We start from the raw sequence: 11,877 nt of genomic DNA, 5'->3' as shown, positions 1-11,877 counted from the left end.
TAGAGGCTGGTCATATTCATATCTTAAATCCAAGCATATCTCGGTTGTCATCCGTCAGTCGCCCCCACTCTAACAGAAGGCGGAAGAAGTAGATCTCCATGTCCTCCTTCCGCAGGGCTTTCTCGGCCCACTTGCGTCCCTCTTCGGCAATATACTTGCCCCGATCATCATGTCGCTGCATCAAGACTTTGCGCTGACCGTTGGGGTCTCCGGGGACTGGCACGTCGACTCCCGCAAAGTAGGCCAGGGTGCTCCAAACTCCGTGCAGACGAACATCAACAGGAACATAGTGTAGCCAGGGAGTAACCCGCCGGTCTAACCACTGTCGAAACAAGCCAGTCTTGAAGGGCAGACTGTGACTTTGTAAAAACGGAAGGAATCGACCACTGAAGCCCGCGCCGTCTAGGTCAAACAGATACCGATACTTCCAGTGGGCCTGGAAATCTACCGTGGACGTGGTGCCCAACTCTTTCCTCTGCGCGGCGCAATCCAAGCCGCATCGAACAGGATCCAGGATGTGGACAGTGGCGTTCAATCCGAGGAGATTTGTCGGAGCTGAGCCGTCCAGGACCTGATACTTATAGCTATCGGTACCTTCAACAGGCAGCAAGACCGATACATGACTCAGCGTATTGTTGTTGACGAGGTGCGCAAAGCGCTGGCGAGGCATTCCTTTCCATTCCCCTGACCGGCTCATTCCCTCGGATGTGCTGCCAATCCAGAAAAGGGTGTTCTCCTTCTTCACGTACTCCTGGTCAGGATACTCATCAGATGGCTCGTACTTGATCTTATCCATATAGTTCCACGGGCTAGGAAACAAAATATCATTGAATCCAGACACCTTGCTCTGGCTGAAAACAGGCGTCAACTCTCGGGACACTTTGAAGGATGCAGGAGAAATGAAAAATCCGTGAAGCGAAGCGAGGTCTGGTTGATGGCATATGTCGGTCATGCTGTTCGCATCTAAGGGAAATTGACCCATCGAATGCGGCCGCACACAGTCCAGGCAAATGTGACGCCGGTCCCAGATTCGTTGAGACCGAGCTTTCGACGACGGAGGACACAGCGGGCTGACATACCGGTTGAAAATAGGTTGCATGGAGCTTTCTGTAAAAACTGTCTCATCCGTTTGATCGGCTGGCTCTATAGGAGCCCACTCCATGCCACGGTCTGCCGACCATACGGTCAGTACGCTATCATCGGGAGCCGGGCCATGGGCTCTTGCTTCCGTTTCCAACTTGGATGCCTCCTCCCAGGGCACGGCCACGCGTGGTTCGTCGTTTAGGTTGAAAGCCAGATCCATGTCGGGTAAATATTGAGAGAAGTTCTCAATCATTTTCGCAGCACCCTGAACCATCCACGCATGAGTTGGTTTGATCCCCTCCTGTACTCTGGGTGTGCCATTTCTAATGCTGATCGCTCCAATGTCGTTGAACGGGTTGGTGGCCAAATCACGCGTCAAGTCCCGGATCCTCCCAGGAGACAATGCACGGAACGGGAGAAGGTCCATATGAATTTGATCAAAGTCATCGATCACGACGGAAGACCTACTGGTGGCGTATTCGTACCATTTATCAAAGCCCCTATGTTACAGTCAGTCGAGCGCGCAATCTCATATCAATTTAGGCTAATGGGCGGCTCACGGTGGGGGATGCTGATTATATCGTTTCCGATAGTTCGCAACAGCATCGGCAAGACTCTGGCTGCTTTTCGCCTGAGAAGACCATGTGGCGTGATGTTTTATGCTATCATATATCAACAGCTCAATCGTATGGAGGTTTGTCACCACTGGCTGACTGGCGACCAGGATGATGCCAATGCCGAATAGTGCCGAGAAGCACACTCGCATCACAATGTTTGCTCTGTATAAGAAAGGTGGTTCTTCATTGGATGCCGTACGCCCACACAAATACAACACACCCCCAAGAAAGGTAGCAAGTAGGGAGGCGAAAGCATGTGACGAATAGATCAAGGGAAAGGGCTCTTGTCCATCGAACAGTGTAGCGGTCAGCGAGAAGCAACCGACAACGAACCCGGCCAGAATGGAAATTCCAATTATGTCGTATATTGCTATCTAGTTCTGTTCAGCAGGATTCAAAGAGATACAATCATACCGTGACTTACAAGCTGAGAAGCGGAAAGCACAAGGAGCGTCATCAGCAGACCTTGATTGAATGCGCTTCGTAAGTAATGAGAGATGACAAAGCCGTCATTCTGACCTCTGGCCCGAATAGCGAGAATGATTGCGATCACGGTCCAAAAGGCAGCAACTCCCTACGGACTTGCATTAGACCAAAGCTCCATCTGGTGGTCAGCACAAAGTATTGGGCTCTTGGTACACTTACAATTAGGCCATAACCGCAAGAAACCAGGAAATGTTTATTTCTGCCTTCTCGAGGCCGGGTGCTTTCCCTAAACAGTTCGCTCACACTAATCAAGAATAGCGAGTCAAGCAAGACACTCAAAATCCTGATGAACCGCAGTAGGGAGTATTGGCCCGAACTAATCGGACAGATATAAGTCGACTGTATGCCTTCTTGAAACTCCGATGCCACCAATCCGCCAATCATGAGAAAAGCAGCTGATATAAGGTATCGCATGTGACTCAGGCAAAAAATGGCGTGTAGACGTCTGGCAATGTTGACTAGTTTGCGAATTCGCGCATTGAGCGAGATTCCTGAATCAGTATCCGAGCATTCTGGAATTGCACGAGATCGTTGGTTGCGCCAATAATCGTATAGTGAAACGAGGAATGGTATCGCATACTAAGGGAATCGTAATACTCGGTCAAAAGGCGCCGCTGCGTTTGTCTTTTCAAAGCCCACTTACTGCGTATCCGGCTGGCGCGCACTCAATCTTGACGGTCACCTGGCGATACAGCTCTATCCTTATCCAGCCAAGCACCGATAGCAAGGCAATCTTGGTCCACCACTTGCGACTACCTGATTTTGTAAGGAAGGAATCACTGATCGGACTGCTTAACGAGAAAGGCGCGTCTATTGATGGCCGATCAACGCGTTCGCCAAGAGGGATGGCAGTGTATTTGTGCTGAGGTTGGGATATGCGTGGAATAGTGGTATCGAATCTGCTTAAAATCAGGAGCGATACACCCGAGAGAAAGGACGCAAAGATGAGCGTATGGTGGGGCCGGTCTGTGAAAACGGTTGGTGAGCACCAGCTATCCGCTTAAAGCCCGCGCTGTCTTGGTCAAGAGAATGTGACTGCGCTTACCAAAAGCGAATGTCGTCGTATAGGAAGTCGTTAAAAGCATGCAAGTCAAAAGAAATATCCTGTTGGACTCAGTCAGGGCCAGTAAGTGAAATAAGACATCCTGCTGAGATCTCCCTACCCCAGTGAGGCTTTGAGCCCCATCTCAGCGGAGAGCTGAATCATATTGAAGGATCCTGCTTGTTGATAGCCAGACAAGCCGCTATGGAGCCATTGCCAATTATTTATGTGAAAGCGCTCATTGCAATTGGTACTGCAAGAAATTCGAAATAATTGGATAGCTTAGGACGAATGCGACTGGAATACTCGTGTCTTGAGGAGGTTCAGAGCCGGGCAGAATGAGGATAATTCCAGTGCTCAGTAAGGCGACATGCGACAGGACACAATTAAGTCTAAAAGCAACGACCTCAAAACGAGGAGAATGTAGATAGCAACGGTGAGATTGAGCTGTTATCAGCACGAACAGAGGATGGGGTGAAGAAAAAAGAAGCAAATGAGGCTAGACCAGGGGGATATGTATTAATGAAAGGGTTGCGTCAACGAGTCAATCTGGACCCATGGGGGGGCGCGCCCGCGACAGATAGTGGGACGTTGAAGGAACTTTGCTGCGGAGCATTTCTGATTAATATTGCGATAACCAACGAGGCATTGATTGCATTTGCTGGTAGCTAGACTACTCCACGGTTTGCCAGGGTCGTAATCTCTGATTGACCGTGCGTTGTTGACTTGTTGTACTTGTTTGATGATTGAATTTTGATGATCGGCAAGTCCACCAATTCAGAGAGGAAATAACCACGAATTTGGCGCATTTGATGACACTGATGATGGTCATTTCTTGGCCAAACTTGGTCAGTCTTATCCGTGCTAGCGCAGGGTCCAATCATTCGCAAGGAATTGTAGCTGACCTTGGGAACTTGGAATAGTGACAGAAAGTCCCTGAATCTTCCATAAGAGATACAGGCTATGGATGATGCTTGATGGATGGATTCTGTCACGAGCCGTGGGTGTCATTGCTGTACTCTGTACCTGAGAGAAGCCGACAACATGAGGCCTACCTCAACAGGAATAGTGTCAAAAGTAAACCTGGGCCGCCGGATCCAGTTAGTCCCTACCTTATAGACTATTCTGTTTTAGGGAAAGCGCGGTCTTCTGGCTAAAGTCGATGCACGTGTCTACCTTCTCCCCTGGGCGGTAGCTTTTATGGCAAGCGGTAGGCAAGGGCAGATCGTCGTTGCTGATAACAATTTTTTTTTCCTCTAATCAGTTTGGACTGAGAATACGGTGATAGCTTTGATTGTTCTCTGCAACCTCTTTTTTATGGGTTTCATTTTTGCCTTGTCTGCTTCTAACAACCTCGGCCTTGCTACCGACAATCTTGCACACGGCAGAGTCGACAGAATCTCGCTGCTCCGTTGTGAGCATCACCCCCAGTGGTTGACCCTACGCAAGAGAGACTAGATCAAAATGCCACGCAAGGCAATTGATTCGCGCATCCCCGCGCTCATTCGGAATAATGTCCAGGAGAAGAAAAGAAGCTTTTTTGTGGTGGTCGGCGACCGCGCCAAGGATGTGATTGTCAACCTGCATTACATTATGTCCAGCGTCGATGTCAAGCAGAATAAGTCGGTCCTCTGGGCATACAAGAAAGACCTCCTCGGATTCACAAGTCATCGGAAGAAGCGCGAGGCGAAAATCAAGAAGGAAGTCAAGCGAGGTATCAGAGAACCTAACCAGGAGGATCCTTTCGAGCTGTTCATCACTCTCAACCAGATCAGATATGTGTACTACAAGGAGACGGAGAAGATTTTGGGTAATACGTACGGAATGTGCATTCTTCAAGATTTCGAAGCTATCACACCAAACCTGCTTGCGCGTACCATCGAGACCGTGGAAGGCGGTGGTATCGTGTTGCTTCTGCTGAAGGGAATGAACAGCTTGAAGCAGCTCTACACGTTATCTATGGATATTCATTCGAGATATAGGACCGAAGCGCATGATGATGTGGTCGCCCGCTTCAACGAGCGCTTCATCCTCTCTCTTGGCAGCTGTGATTCATGCTTGGTGGTTGACGATGAGTTGAATGTCCTTCCAATCTCTGGAGGGAAGAACGTGAAGCCTCTTCCACCGCCAGAGTCCCTTGACGACAACACAGGCACAAAGAAGGAGTTGAAAGAGATTAAGGATAGCTTAGCAGAGACTCAGCCGGTGGGATCTTTGATCAGTCTAGCTCGCACCGTTGACCAGGCGAAGGCGCTCTTGACCTTTGTCGACGTGATCGCCGAGAAGACCCTCCGCAGCACCGTCACATTGACCGCTGCTAGAGGTCGGGGAAAGTCGGCGGCTCTTGGTGTGGCCATCGCGGCAGCGGTTGCTCATGGATACAGTAACATTTTCATCACCTCCCCCAGCCCGGAGAACTTGAAGACACTGTTCGAATTCATTTTCAAAGGTTTTGATGCTCTTGGATACCTCGATCACGTTGATTATACCATCCTTCAATCCACCAATCCGGACTTCAACAAGGCCATTGTGAGAGTCAACATTCATCGCCAGCATCGCCAGACCATTCAATACATTCAGCCCCAGGATGCTCATGTTCTCGGCCAGGCCGAGCTTCTAGTCATTGATGAGGCGGCAGCAATCCCCCTGCCCCTGGTGCGCAAACTGATGGGCCCATACCTGGTATTCATGGCCTCCACTATCAATGGTTACGAAGGTACAGGTCGGTCGCTCTCTCTGAAGCTGATCCAGCAGCTTCGTGAGCAGTCCAGGGGAGGTCTGAAGGCCAGCGGTCACGACGATACAGATGTCGCTGATAGGGCCACTGGCAAGGCTTCCAAGAGCGCAGAGAAGAGCATGGGTGGACGCTCGCTCAGAGAGATTACTTTGTCGGAACCCATCCGTTACGCACCTGGGGATTCAGTGGAGAAGTGGCTAAACAAAGTCCTGTGCCTGGATGCGACGCTGCCAAAGTCTAGGATCAACACACAGGGCTGCCCACACCCGTCACAATGCCAACTCCTGCAAGTCAACCGAGACACATTATTCTCTTTCCACCCCGTCTCTGAAAAATTCTTGCAGCAGATGATGGCTCTGTACGTTGCCAGTCACTACAAGAACACTCCTAACGATCTCCAACTGATGAGCGATGCGCCTGCGCATCAGCTCTTCGTGCTGGTACCTCCCATCGACGAGGAGGCTACCAAGCTCCCAGAGCCTCTTTGCGTTATTCAAGTTGCTCTGGAGGGTCGTATCAGCAGACAAAGTGTTCTGAACAGCTTGAGCCGCGGCCAACGGGCAGGTGGTGACTTGATCCCATGGCTTGTCAGCCAGCAGTACCAGGATGAGGACTTTGCCGGTCTCTCAGGCGCCCGAATTGTGCGCATTGCAACCAACCCAGAATATATGAACATGGGTTACGGATCCCGCGCTCTGGAGCTACTGATTGACTTCTACGAGGGCAAGTTTACGGATCTCTCCGAGAGCATTCCTGACGCGCAGGAAGAGATGGTCAGGGTCACTGACGAAGAGCTCGCCCACTCGTCTCTCCTTGATGACAACATTCAAGTTCGGGACATCCGCTCGATGCCTCCTCTGTTTGGCAAGCTCTCCGAGCGTCGTCCAGACGCACTGGATTACGTCGGCGTCAGTTACGGGTTGACACCACCTCTTCACAAATTCTGGAAACGCTCTTCATTCGTGCCTGTCTACCTTCGCCAGACTCCAAACGATTTGACCGGTGAACATTCCTGTGTGATGCTGCGCACACTCGCCTCCGCAGCCAGCGACGCTAGCTGGCTCGGAGCTTTTGCTCGGGACTTCCACAAGCGCTTCCTAGCCTTGCTCTCTTACCAATTCCGAGAATTCCCCTCGGTTCTCTCCCTCAGCATCTGCGAATCCGCCACTGCAGGCGCTAAGCTCGACACCTCTTACACCCCATCTTTGCTCAAGAAGAGCGATCTCGACGCGGCCTTCTCCCCCTTCGACCTCAAGCGCCTTGACAGCTACGCAAACAATCTGCTTGACTACCACGTCATCCTCGATATGGTTCCCAGCATTGCAGAGTATTACTTCTCTGGCCGCCTGAGCGGCAAGGTCAGCCTCTCCGGCGTCCAACAGTCCATCCTGCTTGCCATCGGCTTACAGCGCAAGAACCTCGACGACGTCGAGAAGGAACTGAACCTGCCCTCGTCGCAGCTTCTGGCCATGTTCCTCAAGATCGTTCGCAAGATGTCAACTCACTTCCGCGGCTTGGTCGAGGGCGCCGTCGCGGAAACCCTCCCCGCCGAGAAGGTGCCCGTTGCTCAGACCTCGGCCGATGCGCACGACGAGGTCGTCGACGAGCGGTTCAAGCCCCTGGACACAGGTCTGGAAGATGAGCTGCGAGAGGGCGGACAGCAGGTAGACGACGAGCTGAGGGAGAAGCAGAGAGCCCTGATTGATGCTCTGCCTCTGGACAAGTGAGTCAAATCTTAGAACACCCCCGCGGACCCGTCGTCGAATGAACAATAACTGATTTATAGCCTCCAGATACGAGATCGATAACGGCAGTGCCGCTTGGGAGGAAGCGGAGAAGCAGATCCGCGGCGGAGGCGCCTCAACCGTCAGCGTCAAGTCCTCGAAAGCCAACAAGCGGAAGAAGGGAGAGACCGCGCGAGAGATCTATGACCAGGAGATCGAGTCGAAAAGACAGAAGATCATCAAGAAGGGAACAGAAGGGCGAAAGAAGGCATGAAGTATTCACCTGAATCATTCCAGTCTTGCATGAAAGAACGGTGTTACGGTAGTTCCAGGAATTCTTCTCTTGTGAAGAGGTTTTTACGTTTCTGTATATATGCCTTGTATATCCGAAAAAAGTTTGAATAGAGGTTCGCATTCTCTCATCCTTGTCAAAACGCCTTTTTGCTTGAGGATACATAGAACTATCGGGAGATTTACATAGGAGGAGCGTCGGGTAGATTTACAACTCATCATGGTCGGCCGTCTCTTTCTCAGCCTCTTCCTTCTGCTCGACAATAACACCCTCTGGCAACTTGCTCTTCGACCCCTCACCCAGTCTTATGGCGTCGATCCACGCCTCCACAGACACGGCGCCATAATCCTTACTCTCCGACGCGTCATAGCGCCTCCACCAGCCCCTGCGTCCATTCAGAGCGATGATCTCAACCGAGGTCTGGTCCTCGGACAATCCCAGCCCAGCCCGCAGAGTCTTGGCCCCGCTGTTGATAGCAGGGACACTGTAGAACGGGAAAAGCTTGCTCTTGCGCTGGGCGTGCTTGTGCGCGATCTCTGATAGACTGGCCAGCGCCTCTTTCGCGGGACTGGGGACTTCTGCGTCCGCTTCGCTGGGTTCGGGGAGGAGTGCTAGGACGCAAGTACCGGATGTAGGCTGCAGGCAGGCGGCCTCGAGTGTCTCTGCGGTGGGGAGTATGGCGATGGGTGGTACCTGAATCGGGACCTGGGCGGGCTTTGACTCCGTGGCGTCGTCGGGGACGATCTTGGGGTCGGGGGACTCGGTCGGTTTCAAGTTTTCTGCTTCTTCGTTGAGGATAGTGGAGGTTTTGGGTGTTTTGGGTTTGGACGACTTGGTGGACTTGGAGGATTTGGCCTCGGTTGAGGCGGGGGTAGGGTCAGGGTTTGGAGCTGCGACTTGGCTGAGGAACTCGACGATGGCTTGCTTCTTGAGTTCGCCATCGTAGATGATGGGTTCCTTGTCACCGCCGGGGACCAGGACGAGGGTAGGAAATTCCTGGACGCCAAATTTCTCCACGGCGTTGGATTCCTTGTTGCGGATCTGGCCGACCTTGATGGAACCGAGGAACTCAATGGCGACAGCTTTGAGGAGGGCACTTGTGGTACCTTTCTCAGTGAACAGGATAGCCTTGGGAGCTTCCTTGTCCTCGGAAAGCCACTGGTCCAGATCCTTGTCCGTGACCTTCTTCACATGATTCGGGATCCTGTCCACAACAGCATCGACGATCGCCTTTGCGCTTCTTGCCCCCTGATAATCCTCCACTCTTGGCTTGCCGGGCTTCTTGGAAGGTGTGACGATCTTCAAAGTTGGAAAACCTTGTACGCCCATCCGACCACAAAGGGGCTTGTTGGCATCGTCATCGCAGTTCACAGCCGCTACCTTGGCCAGTCCCTCCAGGTTCTTGGCTGCCTTCTCGTATGCAGGCTTAAGGTTCTTGCAATGGCCACACCAAGGAGCATAGAATCTAGAGTAGTGCGCAATACGTTTTAGAAGCTTGTCAATGAGACTAATCGGGAGGGTGGGGGGAGCTTACTCTACGATCTGGGAGAAGCGTTAGCTATACAGACACCTTACGACACAATACACTTCGAAAGCTGTCTTACCGATGTGTAATTAGAGTTAGCAATCAGCTGGTCATAGGTCTTGTGAGTAACCTGCAGCACAGGAGACTTTTTAGTGTACAGCCCATCTGCGTTGACGGGCAAAACCGCCAAAAGCGATGCGACGAGCAGAAGTGCAGAGCTTGGCTGCATCATAATGAAGGAATCTCTGTGCTTGAAACTCGGGTTGATTAGTGACTAGATGGTAGCAAAGCACATCAGACGAGTATCATGATTGTCAGCGTGGACAGCAGTCGTATTTAGAGCTGTCTGTCTGGGGTGTTGAAGCAAGGTGTCCTGAAGCTCTTGGCATGTGACGGCGGAAATCAACAGTGCAAAACAACTCTGCCATGATGCAAACAAATCATGCAACCATCTCCAGCTTTCCCCAGACGCCAGCGGCTCATTCGGCTACAACCTTGTCTATTTAGTCTTTTAATTGACTAGCATGCTCGCACCTTTGTGGATACTACTATAGACAATCTCTCATCGTCAATTTTCTGAGTGATGATTTCTAATTGTTCTCAGATACTCTGCTATCCCCCACACTTTAACAATGGCGGAAACAAGGGCCACGTTGGAGTCTCCACGGGGATTAGAGACAGTGGACTTGTCACTCATGCCATTGGAAGTCTTCTGGATGGTGTTGCAGTATCTTGATTCCAGGGATATTGTACGATGCCGTCGAGTTTCGAGGTATTGGAACGAAGCATTTACCAACCCAGATTATCTGGTTCGCCTATTGATCAGACTGTTTCCCCGAGCCCCAGAGGTTCGGGCGTTGAAAGGGGAACAGTCATTGGACGAACTACTCTCAACGGTTCAGAATGATCAACATTGGCGCGCACTGTTTGACAAGGTCGCCTCTAGATACGATCGTCTCAGCCGGGGCAAGCCAAGGTCGGTCCAAAAGCTCAAGCTCTGTGATGACTTTGGAATCTCAGGAGAAAGAGAGTGGTTCCAGGTACAGCCCTGGGATAGCCATGCCAGTCATCTCATGCAGCGCGTTGATTACCTCTATCCTGAAACGTTCTGGACCTACGAGGATGGTCTGCTAGTGTACCCTAGCGCAGATTATTCCTCTTTAGTTCTCATGGATGTGGAAACCGGCAAACAAGTTATGGTACCGTTCTTGATTATCGGTAAGGTGGTGAGGAGAATTCGCTTGCAGAGACGAGTTCTTGTAGTGGAATGGGCTGAGCCAAAAGCCTTTCACTGGTTGAATGACAGCGACGGAGTCCATCGTCATTTTGCATCATCATTTGACGTGACTAAAGGCCCCAATGGCTGCTGGAACGTCGCATTTCGCAATGAATGGAAGATCATGTTCCTCGGTCATCCTCTGAGTGAAAGAGATCGGTTCTACTCCACTCACAACAAGACGCACTATGTGATCTACATATGGCAACCCAATCGCAGCTTGTACACTGCCGATGAGGACGCCCCAATCGAGTCCCTGTTTGTCTGGGACATTTCAAAGCCATCTCCCTACAGGCCCTCTTTGGATCCTACAGGGCGTCAACGGAGCGGAGAGCAGGATGCAGGCCCCTCCATTGTCTCACGTTTCGGTTTTAGAGAGTTAGGGTTCTTCTCCGTCAGACAACGAGGAGTACCAGGCATGCAAGGCCTAGAAATAACCCATGATGACCAAGCCATAGAAATCATTGAGAACTTGTGCACAGGACCGCTTGACCGACTTGTCGGGCCGACGGAGTGGACGTCTCAGGTGCAGATCACGAGCATTCCATTGATTGGCGATGGGCCCGTCTGGAGGCGAGACGTTGACTACATCTTATCTCCTTACCGCGGGAGCAATGGGTTACAGACAAAGCCTCTTGGCCTGCTTTGCAAACAGTTTTGGTACACTGTCATTTCCGAGGTTTATGATAAAGATTCAAAGGCAGGATTTGCCTTGCATCTGTCTCCCTTGGGCTGGCCTTTTGATTCGAAGATTTATTTGAGCATACAGACGCCATCCTCTCGGATTGTCTTAAAACCCAACGATGCTTTTGAACTCGCGGGTAAGGGAAAGATTTGCGGGAATGAGAAATTCGTGATAGGTGAAAATGCGAACCGCGAGCTTGTCATCTGGAGATTCGATCGCTAGAGATGATTGGTCTTTTGGACCAAACACCAAGTCCTCATAAGTCCCGCGATCTGGGCAGTGCACTTTGCTACGACTGCTGAAGCGGGCAATCTGTCAATACCTCAGCTAGCGTTCAAGTCCTCTCCTCTCAGGTAAACGTTCTGGGGTATTGGGTATAGGAAAGCGTGATTTGAGGCGAAAAGCCATGA

The 11,877-nt window shown here is 51.3% G+C and overlaps 4 protein-coding genes across 4 annotated transcripts; 2 read left to right on the top strand and 2 right to left on the bottom strand.

Annotated features, from left to right (window-relative positions):
• Nucleotides 1-16: 16 nt before the first annotated feature.
• On the bottom strand, nt 17-3,393 carry CDV56_106690 (putative capsular associated protein; the record flags this gene model as incomplete). Its single annotated transcript, XM_026760309.1, has 6 exons — nt 17-1,583; nt 1,644-2,074; nt 2,125-2,274; nt 2,830-3,152; nt 3,232-3,290; nt 3,350-3,393. The coding sequence occupies 6 exons, from the start codon at nt 3,391-3,393 to the stop codon at nt 17-19; spliced, it is 2,574 nt and encodes an 857-aa protein (XP_026614873.1).
• Nucleotides 3,394-4,692: 1,299 nt separating this feature from the next.
• KRE33 (ribosome biosynthesis protein KRE33) lies at nt 4,693-7,963 on the top strand (the record flags this gene model as incomplete). The annotated part of the gene is made up of 2 exons (XM_026760021.1): nt 4,693-7,688; nt 7,759-7,963. 2 exons carry the CDS (start codon nt 4,693-4,695, stop codon nt 7,961-7,963), a joined length of 3,201 nt encoding a protein of 1,066 aa, XP_026614872.1.
• Nucleotides 7,964-8,188: 225 nt separating this feature from the next.
• CDV56_106291 (putative disulfide isomerase) lies at nt 8,189-9,738 on the bottom strand (the record flags this gene model as incomplete). The annotated part of the gene is made up of 3 exons (XM_026759910.1): nt 8,189-9,446; nt 9,516-9,523; nt 9,586-9,738. 3 exons carry the CDS (start codon nt 9,736-9,738, stop codon nt 8,189-8,191), a joined length of 1,419 nt encoding a protein of 472 aa, XP_026614871.1.
• Nucleotides 9,739-10,138: 400 nt separating this feature from the next.
• Nucleotides 10,139-11,689, top strand: CDV56_106163 (F-box protein; the record flags this gene model as incomplete). Its single annotated transcript, XM_026759782.1, has 1 exon — nt 10,139-11,689. One exon carries the CDS (start codon nt 10,139-10,141, stop codon nt 11,687-11,689), a length of 1,551 nt encoding a protein of 516 aa, XP_026614870.1.
• Nucleotides 11,690-11,877: the final 188 nt, after the last annotated feature.

This window comes from Aspergillus thermomutatus (genome assembly GCF_002237265.1).
Source record: "Aspergillus thermomutatus strain HMR AF 39 chromosome Unknown NODE_82, whole genome shotgun sequence".
Taxonomy (NCBI): domain Eukaryota; kingdom Fungi; phylum Ascomycota; class Eurotiomycetes; order Eurotiales; family Aspergillaceae; genus Aspergillus; species Aspergillus thermomutatus.
The sequence above is the reverse complement of the archived record's forward strand: the minus strand, read 5'-3'. Positions and strand labels throughout refer to the sequence as shown.